This window comes from Artemia franciscana, chromosome 7 (assembly GCF_032884065.1).
Source record: "Artemia franciscana chromosome 7, ASM3288406v1, whole genome shotgun sequence".
NCBI lineage: Eukaryota > Metazoa > Arthropoda > Branchiopoda > Anostraca > Artemiidae > Artemia > Artemia franciscana.
The window spans coordinates 29,601,292-29,621,529 of record NC_088869.1 but is presented as its reverse complement, the minus strand read 5'-3'; the positions used below and the strand labels follow the sequence as shown (position 1 = coordinate 29,621,529).

Here is a 20,238-nt window from a genome sequence, read left to right as displayed (position 1 = left end):
GCCCATAAATTAGAATTTTTCAGGCAAGCATTCATTCGTCTTCAATGGCTCTGGTGGTGCAGCCAATAGAGGAAGTTTAACTTTTCCTGAGGCGCAACACATTCCCATTGTTTCACCATTGAATTTCAAGGCCTTGCAATAGGGACAAATTTTAGACATTGTCCCGATTTGAACACATCTACTCAAGCTATAATCATCGACTGGGTTGTACCTGAATGCCAGGCGATAACTTTCAGGTTGCTCTGATTCCTCGGCACGCTTTCTTTTCTTACTTTCTCTATCAGCAGCAAGCCTGATTTCTTGCTGTTCTTGTGATTCCTCGGCACGCTTTCTTTTCTTACTTTCTCTATCAGCAGCAAGCCTGATTTCTTGCTGTTCTTGTAATTCCTCGGCACGCCTTCTTTTTTCACTTTCTCTTTTAGCAGCAAGTCTGCTTCCGCGTTGCTCTGGTAGTTCTTCGGCACGCTTTCTGTTCTTTTTTTCTCTATCAGCCTCAAGCCTGTTTCCTTGCTGTTCTTTTGATTCCTCGGCACGCTTTCTGTTCTTTCTTTCTCTATCAGCCTCAAGCCTGTTTCCTTGCTGTTCTTTTGATTCCTCGGCACACTTTCTGTTCTTTCTTTCTCTATCAGCCTCAAGCCTGTTTCCTTGTTGTTCTTTTGATTCCTCGGCACGCTTTCTTTTCTGACTTTCTCTATCAGCAGCAAGTTTTTTGGCATAGACTCTTTGAGCATCTTCATCGGCTTTTGCCATGGTAAGTTCATCAGTCATTGTAAACTTAAACATTAATAGATTTCTACGTGAACATATGTCTTAAATATCTTGAATGACGTCACCGTCAAAGCAAAAATGACGACAACTAATTTCATGACGTCAGTCAACACAGAAACATGACGTCACCTGATCCACAGACAGACAACTTATTTTTATATATATAGACTAGCTGTTGGGGTGGCGCTTCGCGCCACCTCAACACCTAGTTGGTGGGGCGCTTCGCGCCCCCCCAAGCCCCCCCCCGCGCCTGTAAGTCGTTACGCGCCATTATAGTTGTATCCCTGTGTCCCACCTGTGAATATAGATAGATTTATATATGTGTTTCAAACTACGTGAAAATTGCGAATATACAACATTTTTGGCTTTCCCACTACTGGGAGCTTTCCGTTTCCAATTGCCAGCAATTGATCTGAAAATGTTTGACCAGAGTCATCGTTTTGCAATCGGACACGCATATTTGTAGTTAATTTTAATATTTTTACGTGTGCCCATAAATTAGAATTTTTCAGGCAAGCATTCATTTCGTCTGCAGGAGTTAAACTACGTAAAAATTGCGAATATACAACATTCTTGGCTTTCCCATTGTCTGTGCATATACAAAGCCGTATGTACTAATAATGACGTCATATGCAAACGCTCTTTTTACAAACAAACAAACATGCATACACACAACTCGTTTTTATATAGATAGATAAATAGGTAGATACAATACAAATTAACTGCGTAAAACTTGCGAATATACAACATTTTTCGCTGTCCAATTGTCGCTGCATATAAATAGATTGTCAGGTTTACCGACCCTCGAACATGCAACGCACAATTGTCCATGGGAAAAACAATCAGTATTAAGATCTATACCACATTTTTCTAATGATTGACCTTGAGCTTTGTTAATGGTGATTGCAAATGCTAATCGAATTGGGAATTGCAATCTTTTAAATTGAAAAGGCAGATCCGTTGGAATCATGGGAATGCGAGGAATAAGAACAGCCTCACCCTCAAAAGGCCCTGTCAAGATTGTGGCCTCTATTAGGTTTTCCATTGTTTTTTTTACGGCAAGTCGCGTGCCATTGCAAATTGGTGGGTTGATATTTCTTGAAAGTATTATTGGTACGCCTATTTTTAGTTGTAGCACGTGTGGTGGAAACCCTGAAAGATCTATGGAATTTAAAAATTCAGATGGATAATTAACCGCTTCATTTGGTTCCAAAACTGTGTCGACTGACTTGTAAAGGACTGCCTGGTCTCGAATCTTGGTCAAAACAATATTGTTGATTTCGTGGACGTCTATATTTTTGGGTCCGAGAATCGCTCTTTCACTTAGCCATTTATTATTTTTATAATTTTTTAGAATATTCGGAAATACTTTTTCAATCAATTAATTTTTGGACGTCACTAAATTACAGAAATCAGCAGGTAGTTGTATACGTCCTGAAATTGAGTCTATCGTATCATAAATGTCTTTTTGTTCCGACGTTAACTTGGAAATGTTATTTTGTACATACGACAATAGATCATTCGTACTGTAACTTTTTTCACGATCCAATTCTACACATGTCGAAACAGCAACGATACGGTTAGGTGACGGCATTCCCAAATCCTGAAGAGGTTCGTTTGCCATACGTACGCACAAATCTTCTATAATAACTAAAGTGTAGTTATAAATTTCTGATGTAAAATCAAAAGTCATATCTGACGTCTCTAACTGTTTTCGATGGAGTATATCTTCGGACATTTTTGACTTATATTTTTCCCATAACTCTGTAGGAGCTGATGGAGAGCAAGTTGTTAAAATGATGCCAAACAATGCACGAATTTGACTTGGGGTTGACGTTTCGCACTAATGGGGAATATGGAACAACCCACTGGTTATCTACTTCGATGGTGGTACTGTTGCCATTGTAGGTTCTTCAGTCATTTTACAATTAGAAATTTCTCTTTCAACGGTCTTCTTACAATTAAAAATTTGTCTTTGAACGATATTCTTAAATACCTGTGTCCTGGTCGTCATTTATATTCCCTGTGTCCCGGTCGTCATTTGTGTCCCGGTATCCCAGTCTGTAATTTCTCTTTGAGTGTCCCGGTCGTAGTCCCGGTCGTTATTTATATTCCCTCTGTCCCGGTCGTCATTTGTGTCCCGGTCTGTAATTTCTCTTTGAGTGTTTTTTCTTTTTAGTATTTTTTTAGTTTTTTACATTTTTTCTTTTTTCAGTTTTCTTCTTTATTTTTCAGCTTCACTATGAAATACATATCGCCGAACCTTTGTTTTTTTAACTAAAATCTGATAGGCATTGATGACCTTATCCGAGTCAAAATCCCAAACCCAATCATCATCGCTATCATTTTCAGTTTTGATATGTTTTGACTCTTGCTGTCCAGGTGGATCTTCATCTAACTGCGCGGTTTTGCGTTCTTTAGCCTCAAGCCTGTTTCCTTGCTGTTCTTTTGATTCCTCGGCACGCTCTCTTTTCTGACTTTCTCTATCAGCAGCAAGTTTTTTGGCATAGACTCTTTGAGCATCTTCATCGGCTTTTGCCATTGTAAGTTCATCAGTCATTTTAAACTTAAACATTAATAGATTTCTATGTGAACATATATGTCTTAAATATCTTTAATGACGTCACCGTCATAGCAAAAATGACGAGAACTAACTTCATGACGTCAGCCGACACAGAAACGTGACGTCACGTGATCCACAGACAGACACACAGACAGACAACTTATTTTTATATATATAGATATATATATATATATATATATATATATATATATATATATATATATATATATATATATATATATATATATATATATATATATATATATATATATATATAGGCCTATATATATATATATATATATATATATATATATATATATAGGCCTATATATATATATATATATATATATATATATATATATATATATATATATATATATATATATAAATATATATATATATATATATATATATATATATATATATATATATATATATATATATATATATATATATATATATATATATATATATATATATATATATATATATATTTATATATATATATATATATATATATATATATATATATATATAAATATATATATATATATATATATATATATATATATATATATATATATATATATATATATATATATATATATATATATATATTGCCAAAGTCAATCCAGGCTTGACTGCTCCCGGGAATTTCACTCTTGGTACATTACTGCTCCATTACCACAACCTGCTTCAACTTCCACAGAGACTAAAGCAAGGGATAGTTATACAAGATAAAATTAAACTAAAAGAAGGGGGATAAAACTCACTTTCTTACCATGCCAATAGCTCTTTAAATAGTTACCAGTCGCTCTTTAAATAGTTACCAGTGAACGAGGATTTTGATAGAATTAAATTATCAAGATAAAAAAATTCAATCATTTTGAAGATCAATTAAAAATTTGAAATCAGTTATTGATTGGTTATTCATGGGCACTGATAGCAGAGGGGGGCAATTGCCCCCAAGACTTTGAAAGATACATTTTTGTGCATTTTCATATCGAAACATTCTTTAAAATGCCTTTCCCCTATATCTTTTGACATCTTTATATAAAGTAACTGACATCTTTGTATAAAGTAACCAAGAAAAACATTGCCCCATTCCCATATTTTTGTGAATTGGTAAAACTGTTCTTGCTATTAGACAATGTAATTATTTCCCTTCAATTTGAGTTGATCTTTGTATCGGGTTTAAAAATATCATTTATATTGTTTGCAATCTGTCTCTTTGTCATTGCCTCACTCTGATTCTTTCCTTATTTTAACAACACGAGTCCATTCATATATCAGAATGGGATGAAACAGATCATAGCCATTCAAAGGGGGCGGACCACCAGGAAAAACTTTCCCAGGCACTGTGGCTGGAGGGGAGGTTGTGTCCCATATAGTTAGCCACTTTGATTTGCCTTTTTTTTCTTAAATTTAAGTCAGGAGGGGGTGCTGTAATTACTTACTGTAATTACTGCTGTAACCCTAGGAATAGCTCTAAAGCAGATGCATACAACAACATATCTTTTGGAAGAACAGGAATCTAAAACAAAACCAGAAATAGTCTCATGTAAGTCGCATTTTGTTCAAAATAATTTTTTCAAGGTTTCATTTTACTTTGAAAATTTTTAAAGAGAAATTATTCTTTATAGAAAAAGTGGTGTTTACAGATTACTCAACGAATTTTTTTTTTCACTTCCTATTTTTGTCAAAGGTAGGCTATTCAATGGAAAAAGACACAGAAGCGTCAACTCTAAGGTGACACATTGCTGTCACAATAAAAAATAGAATTCTTCATATTTTCTCTAAAGAGTTATAAGAATGTCATATGTCCCATTTTCACTGCAATAGCTTTGCAGATTAATGCTCTGAGGATATAAACCTTGGTATGCATGGTGGTACCAACGATGCTTGCAAAAGCCTGTTTTCGTTTATTAATTATTGCTTTGTACCAGTTATAATAAAGGACTTGTTAATTAAACAAAAACAGATTCGAGAATTGTGCTCTGTAACTAATACTACTTCTACTACTAATAATAATAATTCACCTCAGCTCCAAGCCACCTGAGGCCAATACAGCAACGCACACTCCTCCCCCATCCCAATCTATTCAAAGCCACCTTCTATACACCCTCTTAGGAAGTTCTCATTTCTCTTAAAATATTTCTTTATGACATCCTCCCACCCCAACAGAAGACGACCTGCTTTCCATTTAGCTTTTGACGGTTGGCCAAAAAGGACAATCTTTAGCAATCTGTCATCCTTCATCCTCAGAATGTACCCAAGGCATCTTAACCTTTCTCTCACTATATCCCTAGAATGAAGGATAGAAACACATTTTTCATACAGCCTACTGTTTGAAATACAATTAGTCAGCCATGTACCCAGATCAATCCGTATGCAATTTCTTTGGAAAACATCTAGCAAAGCTTCATCCGTTTTTCGGAGCACCCATACTTCACAACCATATCTGACCACTGTCATCTTTGTTCCTTCCAATATTCTAATCTTGGTTTGTCGACCTATGTTCATATTCTTCCAAATTTTCAACTGTGAAAAAACAGAGTCGTGGCTCTTCTACTTTTAACATCATCACTGCTTCCACCATCTTTCTAATAATACTACCAAGGTAAGTGAAGCTGCCCACCTGATCAATCTTCTTGGTGCCCAAAGTAACCTTTTCATCTTCACTTTTTCCTACCCTTAGTGACTTAGTCTTCTTAACATTAATTTTTAAATCTATTCTAGCACCCTGAACTTGCAAAATCTCAAAGTTTATTCATTATGCTCAAACTTTCACCTAGGATCCTTAAATCATCAGCATAATCAAAGTCCAGGGAAATTTTTCCTCTTCATTTGATTCTGTGTTCTCCCATTGCCTTTCCAGTGCTCCCTAAGACAAAGTCCATCAAAATGATCCATATAAAGAGAGATAGAACATAACCCTGCTTAAATCCTCATTTAATACAAAACCAGCTGCTAGCCTCATTTCCTATCTTAACCGCAGCAGTGTTATTCTTGTACATAGCACTAATCACTTTAATGTATTTATCTGGTATATCATACAACAGTAAGACCTTCGCTAAAGCTCTTCTATCAACAATATCGAATGCTTGCTTATAATCTATAAAACTAAGGACCAAAGGTGTTTGATAACTCAAGTACCTCTTAATTATTAACCTAAGAATGAAAATTTAGTTGATACATCCTATAACTTTTATACAACTGCACTGGTCTTATGTTTTTGCTTTGTCTTTAGCATTTCTCAGTCTAAAAATTACCATGTTACTAAGTAATTTTCTACCTACAGAGACCAGGTTAATGCCTTGGCAATTACCACACTCACTGTTATCACCTCTTATATACATTGGTTTAATTAGGATTTTCCTCAACTCGCAAGGTACTTTCCCTTTTTCAAAAAACATATTCATAATCTTCAGCAACTTATTTCTAACCTCAGAGCCACCATATTTAAGAAACTCATTTAACACAGTATCAGCACCTGGGGTCTTATTATTTATTTTTTTCCTTTTAGAACTGTTGCAAATTCTTCCTCACAAAACAAATCTTCCTTCACACCCAAGGTATCACAAACTTTTTCACTTTCCCCAATATCTTTTCTTGCAAATCTATCTTGGTTTAGAACATTCTAAAAATGTTCTGCTGATATCTCTTTAATTCTTTCCTTATCACTAATTGTTGCCCTGTTTCTATCTTTAGCTGTGACAAGTCCAGATAGACTACTCCCTCTCAATGTATTAACAGAGTAGTACAAAATTTTACTCTAATGCCGTCTAGCTGCATATTCCAGGTCCTCAGTAATTTTATCCATGGCCTCAATTTCACACCTTCTTAGTTCATTTTTTAATGCTTTCTCCACTTTCTTTACATTCTTCTAGTTTTTGAATGGTATATCACGCAGATACTTCTTGTGCAAGCCCTTCTCCTCTTATAAAACATAAAGCTTTTTCACTAATATTCCTAGCTGTGTTCTTTAATTTCTTCCTAATGCTTATTTTTATTTTTAGTGGTGTAAAGTAAACACAAGGAGTTAGTGTTGAAATGGTGGTTGAGCAAATTGTTAGTGATAAAATGAGACTAACAGAGATTGCAAACTCATGCATATTGAAAACTTGTTGATTCTAATCCAGATATGATACAGCCTCCAATGTGCCTCCCGTAACTGTTGTGTTCAGTAATATAGACGCAGCAAAAGCTGTCTTCTTGGCTAAATCTAAGCTAGCAAAAACAGGCATATTCATGCCTGAGCACCTTACTAAAAGCAGAAACAGCTACTCGACCTTGCTTGTAATAAGCACGGTCCAAAGAACGCATGATTAGTGGAAGGAATGATCTTTGTTAAACATGGTCCAAATATAAGAAAACTCCAGAGTGCTATTGATTATATTGGCCAAGGATCAACAACTTCCATTTTATTTGGATTAGTTTCGTTTCTCATGCACAGCTTTTGTTTATGTTTCTTTCTCTCTTCTTTGTTTCCTTTTTCTGTTTTTGCAAACTTTACTTTTACTGTTTATTTCATTGCCTTTACTGTTGCTCTCCTTAATCAACATTTCTTTTTAAACTGTTAGTTCATGTCAGGATCACATGATCGTTTGAAAATTTTGAAAAAAAACTAGGCTCGTTCCAGATGATTTGCTTTCAAACTTGTCAATTGAGGGGTCAGATTGTAAGAATGGTCTAATAAAATCTGCAAAGGATAATTCATATGTTCAACTTGAAAGTCTTTCTGAATGGGATGCTAATAAAGGCCACTCTTTGCTTTTTACTCTTTGCAGACAGACAGACAGAGAGACAGACATAACCCACAAAAAACTTATTTTTATATATATATATATTTTTACTTTTTCTTTGCGTTTTCTTTTTCTCCTTTATTTTTCAGTTTTTTTCCTTTTTTTAGTTTTTTTTTTCTTTTTCAGTTTTTAGTTTTTTTATTAGTTTTTAGTTGTTTTATTTTCTTTTTAGTTTTTTTGCTTTTTAGTTCTTTTTTAGTTTTTTGGCTTTTTTTAGTAGTTTTTACCTGTTTTTTTTTCTTCTTTTGTATTAATGCTAAAGCCAAGGTTCAAACCTGGAACCTCTCGGACCTAGAACCTGGAACATAATGCTTTACCAACTCAGCTACTTTGGCTTGAATACATTTACCTTTTTTAGTTTTTTTTTATTTTTTTTTTTAGTTTTCTTTTTCTCCTTTATTTGTCAGTTTTTTTCCTTTTTTCAGTTTTTTTTCTTTTCAGTTTTTAGTTTTTTTTAGTTTTTTTGTAGTTTTTACTATTTTTTAGTTTTTTTTAGTATTTTCTTTTTAGTTTTTTTTGTAGTTTTTATCTTTTTTAGTTTTTTTTCTTCTTTTGTATTAATGCTAAAGCCAAGGTTCGAACCTGGAACCTCTTGGACCTAGAACCTGGAACATAATGCTTTACCAACTGAGCTACTGTATTTGTATTGGATTAACGACACTTCTTGCCTACTAAGGTCCCTGCATTGGCCCTGTAGTGCATTCCTGCAGCATGGTTTGATCTCTGGGTCCTGTATTACCACGCTAAGGTCAAACCCACTGCACCAACACAGGAAGTTATATAACTGAGCTACTTTGGCTTGAATATATTCGTTTTTGAATTGGTATGTGATGAAATAATTCAGACGTCATATGCAGACAGTAATGTCACTCGACTCACAGACAACTTATTTTTATATATATAGATAGATAGATAACAGGTACACTGAACTTTTTAATCATGAGCAATTAGAATTATATTATTAATGAATTCTATTGTTAAGATTTAGCAGCTTCTTAATCCATCATGAGCTGTATTTCCTATCTATGTACCCCATCTTTCCTGTCTGAGTACATAAATTCTGTATCACCTAATTGTATGATTCCTACCCCTTTGATAAGAGTTTGTGAAACTCCTAATAGTGCAGTTTGAATGTCTGAATTAGTCAGTCAAAATATCAATACATAGTTATTTTTTATTGTTGTAAAATTCAAAGTTACAATTTTCATATTATTTAAATCAGTGAAATTGTTTTGGCCTCAGGAAAAGCAATGGTCCTGGATATAAGTGCATGACCATGCTTTAGTGCATGAACTGTATGCAGATGATTCCAAACTCTTTGGTCCAGCAGCCACAACAGAAAAGTGCTCTTCTTTGCAAGAAGATATTAACCCCTGTCTGTGGGCAACAACCTAGATGCTCAAGTTCAACCCATGCAAATGCAAAGTCCTGCATCTTGGTCCAAACAACCCCAACCATAGCTATCACATGACTGACTTTGCAGGTGCCAATATGCCCAATCAGAGTGATGAGGAAGAGCATGTTGTTGGGGTAATCATTGATGATAAGCTGATTTCATTGTCATTGTCAGAGGAAAGCAGCTTAGGCAAACAAGGTCCTCAGTTTGATCAAGTGGTCAAAGACAAAGTCACCAGCCAAGAGATATCAGGAAGCTTTACACAGCCCTTGTCCATTGCCATCTTGAGTTTGTTATGTCAGTGGCCAACCTGCACGTTAAGTGTGATATGGAGCTACTTAAAAATTTCCAGCATGGAGCAATCAAGCTCCCTTTGACCAAACAACAAATCCCCTACAAACAATGACAACAAAAAGCTAGACCTGCTTACCCTAACATACCATAGAAAGAGAGGAGATGTCATCCTTGCATTTAAGATGATGACCAGTGACACCATTAAGCCTATTCTTGATCACTGTGAATGTACCAGAACACAAGGAAATCCCAAAAAACTGCATCAGAAATGTAGCAGAAAGCATAAAAAGTTCAACTTCTTCACCAATCACACTGTTCCACAATGGAATTCACTCAGCAAATCTAACATGTCAGCCAGATCAGTTGACAGCTTCAAGATTGGTGTTGACTGTGATTAGAGTGGCAAGTCATTGAAGACACCCTCAAACAAGCATAGCTGGCAATACATCTAATGATACCCAACACTGAAACCAAAGTGTCTTGTATATAAGTAAACAGTGATGATCCACTCATGAACTATGATATGAATTTCAAATCAATGCTATGTGGCAATATCTATGGGTTCTTCAACCTTAGTCCCTAGAATGTACAATTTAAGGTAATATGTCACCCATAACTTGTTTTTCTGGTTTTTGTTTTAAATCACATTTGATTGAATTTACAGGTCACACAGGTTAAACAACTAAAACAGATTCAGGAATAGATTTATATATAAATTGGATTTATATATATATTATTTATGTATAAATACAGAAATATATATATTGGGCTATATATTTACACATCAGGGGAGGGGGCAGGGTAAAGTATAGAGGGGTTGCATGTAAAATTTGTTAACTAGCATATAATTATTCTGCATATTATGAAGCAAGAATTGTTTTTGGTACTTCCTTGTTAGCAAGTCCATACTGAAAAATTGAAGTTAGGCAAATCATAATGAAATATACAAAATGATGATGAAAATATAAGAGTTTAGTATCAAAATTATGGGAACTACAAGAAAGAACAATGAAAAGATAAGAAATATATAATATGGGCTATATATTTGCATTTCAGGGGGAGTAGGGATAAGTATAGCAAGGCTGCATTAAATGTGCTAACTACAATTATTCTGTATATTATGAAGTAAGAATTGTTTTCTGAACATGTCTTGTAAGACTAAAGAAAAAATAATTACTTTTCTTGATTTAGCTACAAATGGCAAATTTTTGTCACTAGACATTTTTTGGTAAGATTCTAGTTTAGTGACTTCTTGCTATCTAAGAAATGGGGTTAGGTTAGGAAAATGAAACTTTTGGGGATGGGTCTACAGGCTAAAGTATATCCTGGGAAGGTATTTTAAAGTACCCACGTCTACTCCTTCTCCCTCTAGAGGGCCCCAAAATTTGCCTACATGACAGGTCTACTATATCTATTGAAATTTTGACAAAACAATATTTTAACTTAATTTTCAATTAGCAGTTGCTTTTTCTCTGACTTTAGTTCTGAAAATGCAATTCCTGTTATTTGAGTAGAATTATGAGACATAACAATGTTTTTTTTTCAAAATTTAGGAAATGTATTTGCATATCTTTAAAACCTTATAGGTCTAAATTGGAGTTGAGCATAGCTGTGGAGCTGAAAACAATTTTGTTGTACTTCATTCAAGCAGAAGATCTATTTTGCAAGGCTTCACTTTTATAACACACATATTTTGAAAGGTCATTAGAGTTCAGGACCCTCTAGAACAAGAGGGAGTGGAGGTAAGTACTTCAAAATACCTTCCCGGGACATACTTTAGCCTGTTGACCCATCCCAGAAAGTTCCATTTTCTTAACCTAACCCCATTCTGAGATAACAAGAAGTCACTAAACTAGAATTTTACCAAAATGTGATTTCATCCAGATGCAAAATAGCAAAGAAAAAAAAATTTGAAACAACCATAGAAAAGAGCATCAGGTGATTTAGGCCTATTAACTTTCAACTTAGCTAAATCATGTTGAAAACAGCAAATTCATTACTTTAAACCAATCTGCCTTTCATACCCTATAGATTATTTTAACTATTTTTAGGCAATAGCCTACATTCTCCCATGGGGCAGAGCCTTTTTCAGTCATTAGCCTGCATTGTTACTATTAGGCTAATGAAATTTAGCATTGATACCGTATACATAAATATTGTTTTGATTAAAAAGAACTGAAAAAGAACAAAGTTTTCCTTCATTTGACTTATGTAAGATTTAAAACCTCAAATCCACCAAAGTTTATGAAAAAAAAAGATACCAAAACAAAACAATAGAACAAAACTTAAAGCAGTCTAACTTGCCACAAATGAGGATAGCTATAATTTTCAAGTGTTTGAGAAATTTGGAAGTTTCGGTTAAACGTTTGTAACAAGATTGCCACCTACAAGGAGTTTTCATTGACAAAATTTACCGCCAGAAAAGTAGAGGACTTTCTAATAGCTTAAACGGAATTTCTAGTTTACTGATGTTCCTCCACTCACTCTCTATTCTCTTCTTGTCCCAGTCTGGACTGCTGTAAAAGTGGAATAACGGTAGTAGAGTAGGTAGTTCCATGTTTGCAGCCTTACATGGTTCAAGCATGACCAGGTGCTTAAATATAGGTGCTAAAAAATCGAATCTAATCTGCATTTGATTAATAAACTCCTAGTAGAACTCCCTTGCTTTTCTGAGAACAATTTGGACATTAGCGTCCTCGTGTGTGAGGTTCCTTTCTTCGACCTACTCTCGAAGAATTGTAGCTGCCTCAAAGCCAATATAGATATCCTTAATTGGCAAGTATCCAATTTCAGTGCTTACATCCAAACACATTATAACAGATCCTTTGATATGATTGGATAACATGAAAGAAGAAGCGAAAGTACGAAGCAACCCTTCCGTTTCCATTTTGAGTTTGAATATAAGAGGCTCTTTGGTCTTGAAGGTCTTATTATATTTTATTGTGATTTTTGGAAAATACCGAAGATAGATAATATTTGAAGGCCTATAAGTAGTCTCGCATTGTGACATATCTTCAATTTTACGGGAATGTCTTTTTTGTCTACGGCTAATTATATTATTGACAAAAGGAATGGGGTATCCATTACCAAAAAAATATATCTGATAAAATTTATTTTTGCATTTATATATGAATCGGAGCAAATGTTCAGGACACGAGCAATGAGAGGTTACAACTGCTCTTTTAACTTGTGGGGGGTGATTTGAATTAAAATGAAGATATTTATTGTTATGTTTTGACTTTCGATAGACAGCGAAATCCAGTTTATCAGTATCACGAATAATTAGCAGACCTAAAAACGGTAGTTTATTTTTGATTTTCAATTTCAACTTCTAAAACTTAATTAATTCACTTCATTAACTTTCACTGTCTTCAAAAACATTTTCCTATTGCTTTTACTTTGTGTTTGTTTGTTATGGAAAGGCAGTGTGGTCTTCGTCGCTATTTTTTATTTTAAACATTATGTACAAGAATTATCCTTATTTTTTTGTAAAATCTTATCTCATTTGTAGGAATTTACTTATAATTATAATATTTGAATTATTTTTTACCGCCAAATCCAGTGGGACGCCAGAATTTGGACGATTTCAGATTTCAAATGTAGTTGATGTAACTGCAGTTTTTGTCAATCGACCTTGTGTCTTCGGCTTGACCCTTTTTATATTGTGTGTGTTGTACAGAGGTTGAAATAAAAATCTTGAATTTTGAACAGTGTACCCTGCTTGCCAGTGTTGCCACACCATTTGCCAGCTTAAGCCCGCTTATGCGGTAACCTTTTAGTCAGCCGGGATTTCAGAGCAGTGCTTCCACTTTGTATTTTGAAAATCAGTGACGACTCCAAAAAGTTCAGGAGATTATCATGAGGGTTTTTTTAAGTCAGGGAAAAAATCAGAAGGTTTTAAACAGCTGTTTTTGTCTTACATACCAGTTGTATAATACCACCAATACAACTTTTATTGGTGGTAAAAATGTCGGTAATAGACAGACAGAACCAAGTAGAATCGAAAATATGTTTTAGAGTCTTAAGTCCGGTCTTCACCTCCTGGAATCTGGGCTTCCAGATTATTCTTTGACGTCTTCTTCCTATCATCTGGAATATGAACCGATCCAAAAGTATTTAAAAATAATCTGGAAAAGGGGGGCTTTTGAACTTTCAGGTTTCCGGAATTTTGGAAAATTCTGGAAAAAGATGAGGGGAGGGCTATACCCCCCGTTCAAAATTTATACATACCTCAATATTCCAGATTCTCCCTTCCTCCACTCCCCCCACGACTATCGGACCGAGTAAAGCTTTATTTACAAGTCAGTTTGATCGGGTTCTTGATGCATCGATCCCTCCATTTTAGCCTTTTTTCGCGATTTCCGGTCTCCCCAAAACAGAACAAAATAACACACTTGGAAAAGTAAAATAATACACTTTTAATACACTGGCCCTGGAGTTGCGAGAAAACCATTTAAAGCCTTTTTTGTCAACTTTTAAAGTATATTGGCTAATTTTCTAGGAGGACACTAAAAGTGTCTCTTTTTTGCTGAATTTGACGCTTTTGTCCCGAAAACTTTTGGTAATCCTGACATTTCTTCATTTTGATCAAAAATTAGCTAAAATGGCCGTAGATGTAGATTAGTTTAAGAATTATAATTTTTAACCTTTTTTTGTAAGTATATGATTTATATTTTATTGTTAAAAAGGAGTCAAAAATAGTTGAAGGTTGGTATTACAGAAGGAAACGTGCTAGAACAAAAAGATATTTAAAAGACATAACATATAATTTTGAAAATAAAAGCATAATTTTCAAACAATATATCTCCTGCAGCATGTCTCCTTGTGGTTATAAATTGTTCTATTCCAGACCTTTATGTGCTGAACTTGGAACGCTACATGCTCTGAACAAAATACTTCAATTAAATAATATAGCCTATTTGACTTTTCTTTAGCCTACCAAGATTAATATGAAGACGATTGTACATTATAGCTTAAATTTCAGTTTTCAAATTCTTCTACTATGCTTTTAACTTTGATAATTCAATTCCTGTTATCTAACAAAATAGTAGTTTCTATTTTTCAAAATTTTTCTACTTGACAGGTCTAGGCTATATCCATTGAAATGTTGAAAAAATAATTGTGGTTAAACAGAAGAAACATGGTTGATCAAAGATCTTTAAAAGACTGCTTGAATAGGTTTCCAGTAAGAACTGGTTTCAAGTTAAAACATGTTATTTTCATAAAGAAACAGATAATTGAAGTATAAAAGCTGCCTACCCCTAGGAGAGGTCAGTGGTCTACTTCTTGGGTTGCACACGTGCAGGGATGTATTACTGTCCAGGGTAAAATTCTAGTTAATTGACTTCTTGCTATCTTGGAAAGGGTTTAGGTTAGGAAAATGAAACTTTCAGGGATGAATCTACAGACTAAAGTATGTCCCAAGAAGGTATTTTGAAGCAACTACCTCCACTCCTTCTCCCTCTGGAGGGCCCTGACCTTTGATGACCTTTAAAAATATGTATGTTATAAAAGTGAAACCTTGTAAAATAGATCTTCTGCTTAATTGAAGTTCAACAAAATTGTTTTCAGCTTCATAGATTTACTTAATTCCATTTTATAAGGTTTTAAAGATATGCAAATACATTTTCTAAATTTTGAAATAAAACAATGATATGGCTCAAAATTCTACTCAAATAACAGGAATTGCATTTTCAGAACTAAGGGCAGAGAAAAAGCAACTAGTAACTGAAATTTAAGGTAAAATGTTCTTTTGTCAAAATTTCAATAGGTATAGACACGTCATATAGGCAAATTTCAGGGCCCTCTAGAGGGAGAAGGAGTGAAAATGGGTACTTTAAAACACTTTCCCAGGACATACTTTAGCCTGTAGACCCATCCCTGAAAGTTTCATTTTCCTAACCTAAACCCTTTCTGAGATAGCAAGAAGTCAATTAACTAGAATTTTACCCTGTCCAGTTCCAGTAAACTTGTAACATATGGACCAGCAAACCCCCTCCCCCTTTCAGAACTCAAAACCAAATCTCTCATTCATTTACTTTAGAAAGTTTTAAAATAAGAATCTCTTATACATATAAAGATTTTAAAGTGCAAGTTAATTATCTCATAGGATTTGTGCTTTTTTAGTACAAGTTTTATAACAGGCGAAAAATGATACTTTTTACCTTTGGTACAAATCTTCCTTCAAGCAAAAAATGATACTTTTTTGACTATCAAAATTAGATTCAAACTTTTGAATAAAGCCAATTAGAAACCAGATTTCTATTTCTGGTCTGGTCAACAAACTGAAGGTGAAAACCCTTGTTATAATAAATCTTTGCAAGGAGGTTAAGCCATATGTTGTATAATCAAAAAAAGAGTTGTGTTGCAACATTTCTGAGGTCAGTCTACCCAGTGCTTAATTTAGAAATCCGGGTTGATTTGGGATATATAAGGTGAACTAAAAGTTAAGAGTGTAATTCAGTTTTTTGGTAGTCACTCTTTGATGCACTTTATACTACTATCATTTATTGGAGCCGTTTTACCTGAAGTTGTATATGAAGTAAGAAAATAAAATTGTCAATAATTGTGTTTGTCTTTGAGTCAAGGTACAGGTACAGTTCCTATTGTCTACTGGTTCGTTCCCAAGGGAATCTGCCCATCTCGGCAAACCTAAACGTCGTGATAATGAATTCGTCTCCAAGGTTATAGAGACTGGTCAATAGAACCCTCCCAATCTATATCCATTAACTATAAAGTTCCCATACCACAAACAACTTAAACTATGTAAGAAATCAAGTAAACTTTATAAGCAATCAGTAAACTACAAGAAATGGAACAAACTTTATAAGAACCCCCCCCCCATAACATTTGGCGCGGTCGTCAAAAAAGACACTGAAGGAACTGTATATGTCTAACAACATGACTACCTGCTACCCTAGACAAATATGATTATTCACAAATTATTTTTTGATTTTTAAGTGCATTTAATTTTACATTATTTAAGTGCAGTATAATTTTACTTCTACTTATGTATTTTTTGGTGCGTACCCCATCTCAAAATAATTTGAATCTTCAGTAGTTAAATATAAATAAATGTTAAATGAAAACTAAAATTTTATATACCGCATAACTTCAAGAAAAAAACTGAATTAAAATAACAAATATGGCCCAGGAACAAGATGAATTATTAAAAGCGCAACAAATTATTGCAACTTCGGTAGAAATTGCAAAATCATTACCTGATTATGAAGGGGATACAGATGTAGATCAATTCAACATCCATTTAGGACAATTTGTTGAAATGACAAAAATTGACTTAAATGCATTAAAAAACATGCTACTCTTAAGACTAAAAGGACAGGCTTTGACATTTTTGAAACAAATTGAAAATACCATAGGAACTGAAACCACCTCAACAATTAACTCAATAAAGTTATTGCAACAGGCTTTTCAAAAGAAATTCATCAATACTAGTTCATTGAACAAACTGAAACATGGGTTAGTAACATTCAAACAGACCCAGAACGTAAGAGAATATTTAAATAAAATTAGAATCGCAAACAGAAGCGCGATACAGTCCAGGTGAAGGGAAATTGTATGAAAAAATAATACTAAACGCATTTAAACAGGGACTCAACCCAAAACTATATCGTCTCTTAATTTCCAAAAAAATCGACGACTTAGAACTGGCAGTTCAGGAAATAGAGACAGCCGTGGAAATCGATTCCATAGTCCTGCAGCACCAAAAACTATCAATAAATGCGGTAGAAAGTAAAACAGCTATAAAATCAAGAGATCCCTCTCCGCGATTTTTCTCCAGAGAATCATCGCCAAAACCGCTTCGAAATCAAATTCGAACCACCACACCTCCAAGACAAGTACGCTTTGCCCCCAATAATCAAATGAGGGCACAAGCCAATATAGAACAACTAAGGTGCTACACCTGTAACCGGTTAGGTCACATCGCAAGAAATTGTTTTACAAACAATAATTATCGCCCAAATCTTAGGGGATCGAGCAACCATTTTTCCAGGGGGACAAACTATAATGGGTACGCCCCTAGAGGCAATCGAGGGAACACCTTTTTAACAAGAGGTAATTATCCAACCCGAAATTTCCAACGCAGTACGAATCAGTATCGCGGAGGGTATCGCGGAAGGACAAACCAACCTAACAATGGTTGGAATAGAAATACAAGAGGTAACTTTATCAGCCGACGGAACCCATATAACAACTCAACTTCAATTAATGATCAAGAAAACCAAAATAGAACTAATGAAAACTCTACACACGAAATCTGGGAACCCCAGGGAAACGACTCAAGCCCCCAAAATTCATAGGACCAAAATTTGGTGGCAAAATAATATATAGGTCCCCGCCAGTGATTATACCATTTTTAAGTGCAAATAATAATAATATGTTACCAGTATTTGAAAATTTTAATGCAGGAAATATTTATTTCTCAGCCCTTATAGATTCAGGGGCAACAGTAAATGTGATAAATACATCCGTATTTAACAAATTACCCAATTATATTAAACGACGAATGAGCAATATATGTCCCAATTTATCAAGTGTGACGGGACACGACCTGAATGTTAAAGGCACTGTGTACCTAACCTTGCGTAAAGATGACAGAAATTTCTATACTCGATTTATAGTTTGTAAAAATTTTCCATACGAAGCGATAATAGGCGCTAACTTTTTAAAAGCCAATAAAATATAGTTAGATGTAGCAAATTCAAAGTTTATATATCCGACAAAAACCAAATCAGAAATAAATAACATACAAGTAAACAAGGTAAAGGAAAACATAGGCCACATGAAAGAGTATAGAGAAAAAAAATTCAAGAAATTTCATATTTATGGAAAAAATTAGCGATTATAGAAACTCCCAGAAAAAACCCAGAAGATAATATCCTAAATTCAATAAAAGAAAGTCATAACGAAAAATATTATGCATTCGTAGTGAGAAAAACTAGGATTCCCCCTAAATCAATGCAGAGGGTCCAAATATCACAGATGTTAGAACCAGTTAATGATAAAAATGAAACTTGGGTAGCATCGCCGTCGGAAGATCTCCCGAAAAATGTAGTTTGCGAAGAACAAATTATAAATTACGAAAAGGGTGAAGGTTATATTTGGGTAACGAACACCCACGAAAACGACCTAATTACCCTAAGTAAAGGTACATGTTTAGTAGAGATACAAATAGTATCGGAATCCGATATAAATAATTGGAAAAATTTGGAAAAAAACTTAGTGAATAATATTAATGTTCACGTTGACAAAGAATTTTCACTGACGCGATCTCAATTTCTTGAAAAATTCGAACTAAGTCACATAACCGATGTATCATTAAAACAAAAATTATGCGACTTATTATGGGAATATAAAGATGTCTTTTCGACATCTGAAGACGACATAGGACTTATCCCATTTTATGAACACGCAATACAAACCACGGGGCCGCCAGTTGCAAAACAACCCTACAGAATTCCTTATAAACATAAAGAATGGCTAATAAACAAAATACATGAACTCGAAATAAATCAAATCATAAGGCCAAGCATAAGCCCATACTCTGCCCCCGTTATTTTAGTCCCGAAAAATAATAATGACCTTAGATTAGTGGTAGATTATAGAGCTTTAAATAAACAGGTAGTAAGTGACAAATTTCCCCTACCTAGAATAGACGAAATTCTAGACTCAATATCAAATAAAAATAAAATATTTACTTCCCTAGATTTGACACAAGGTTATCATCAAGTAAAAATAAAAGCGGCCGATATTTTTAAAACAGCTTTTTCAACATCTGAATGTGGTTCTTATGAATACTTAAGAGTACCATTTGGACTAAAAACCAGTTCAAGTGCATTGTGTAGACCCCTCCTTCATTTATTAAGAGGTCTAAGTAACATAATTCATTTTATTGATGACGTCATAGCCATGGACAAAGATACGGAAGACCGTCTGATGACCCTAGCGAAAGTGTTTGAGAAATTTAGAGAAGGCAATTTAAAATGTAGACCTGAAAAAGTAAATCTTTTTCAAACCAAACTAAAATTTTTAGGAGTAGTTGTAACACAAGGACAAATTTCCCCAGACCCTGAAAAGATAGAATCTGTTAAAAATATAAAACCCCCTCAAACAATTAAACAATTACGAGGAATCTTAGGATTAATGAGCTACTTTCGAAAATTTATAAGAAATTACGCACAAGTAGCAAAACTTCTCACGGACCTCACTAGAGGGAACCCCCAAAAAATTACGTGGTCTAAATTAGCTCAAAATTCATTAGATCATTTAAAAAAGGCTTTGACTTCAGAACCTATCTTATGTTTACCCGACTTCCAAACAGGACAATTCGTTGTTACTACGGATGCCTCAACCAAGGGGATTGGAGCGATTCTCTCCCAAATAATTAACGG

General features: G+C 34.3%; 3 protein-coding genes across 7 annotated transcripts in view; 1 reads left to right on the top strand and 2 right to left on the bottom strand.

The window, feature by feature from the left end:
* LOC136029129 (uncharacterized) overlaps positions 1-20,238 on the bottom strand; it is a 337,007-nt gene that overhangs the window by 24,585 nt on the left and 292,184 nt on the right. The window contains exon 1 of one of the 4 annotated variants that reach the window (XM_065707208.1): positions 12,127-12,225. The exons of 2 other annotated variants lie outside the window; for them this stretch is intronic. The gene's annotated coding sequence lies outside the window, so the exon portion shown is untranslated. Of the gene's footprint in view, positions 1-12,126; positions 12,226-20,238 lie in introns of those variants that run through there. One more of the 4 variants, XM_065707210.1, reaches the window with a different exon arrangement.
* On the bottom strand, positions 5,429-5,806 carry LOC136029664 (uncharacterized). Its single transcript, XM_065708167.1, has one exon. It carries the CDS (start codon positions 5,804-5,806, stop codon positions 5,429-5,431), a length of 378 nt encoding a protein of 125 aa, XP_065564239.1.
* Positions 14,408-20,238, top strand: part of LOC136029126 (importin subunit alpha-3-like) — a 41,520-nt gene continuing 35,689 nt past the window's right edge. Inside the window, exon 1 of one of the 2 annotated variants that reach the window (XM_065707205.1) lies at positions 14,408-14,480. The gene's annotated coding sequence lies outside the window, so the exon portion shown is untranslated. The remainder of the gene's footprint in view (positions 14,481-20,238) is intronic. The other variant, XM_065707203.1, reaches the window with a different exon arrangement.

Coding starts and splice junctions, on each gene's coding strand:
- LOC136029664 (XM_065708167.1), bottom strand. CDS start 5,806: ATGACAGTGGTCAGATATGGTTGTGAAGTATGGGTGCTCCGAAAAACG.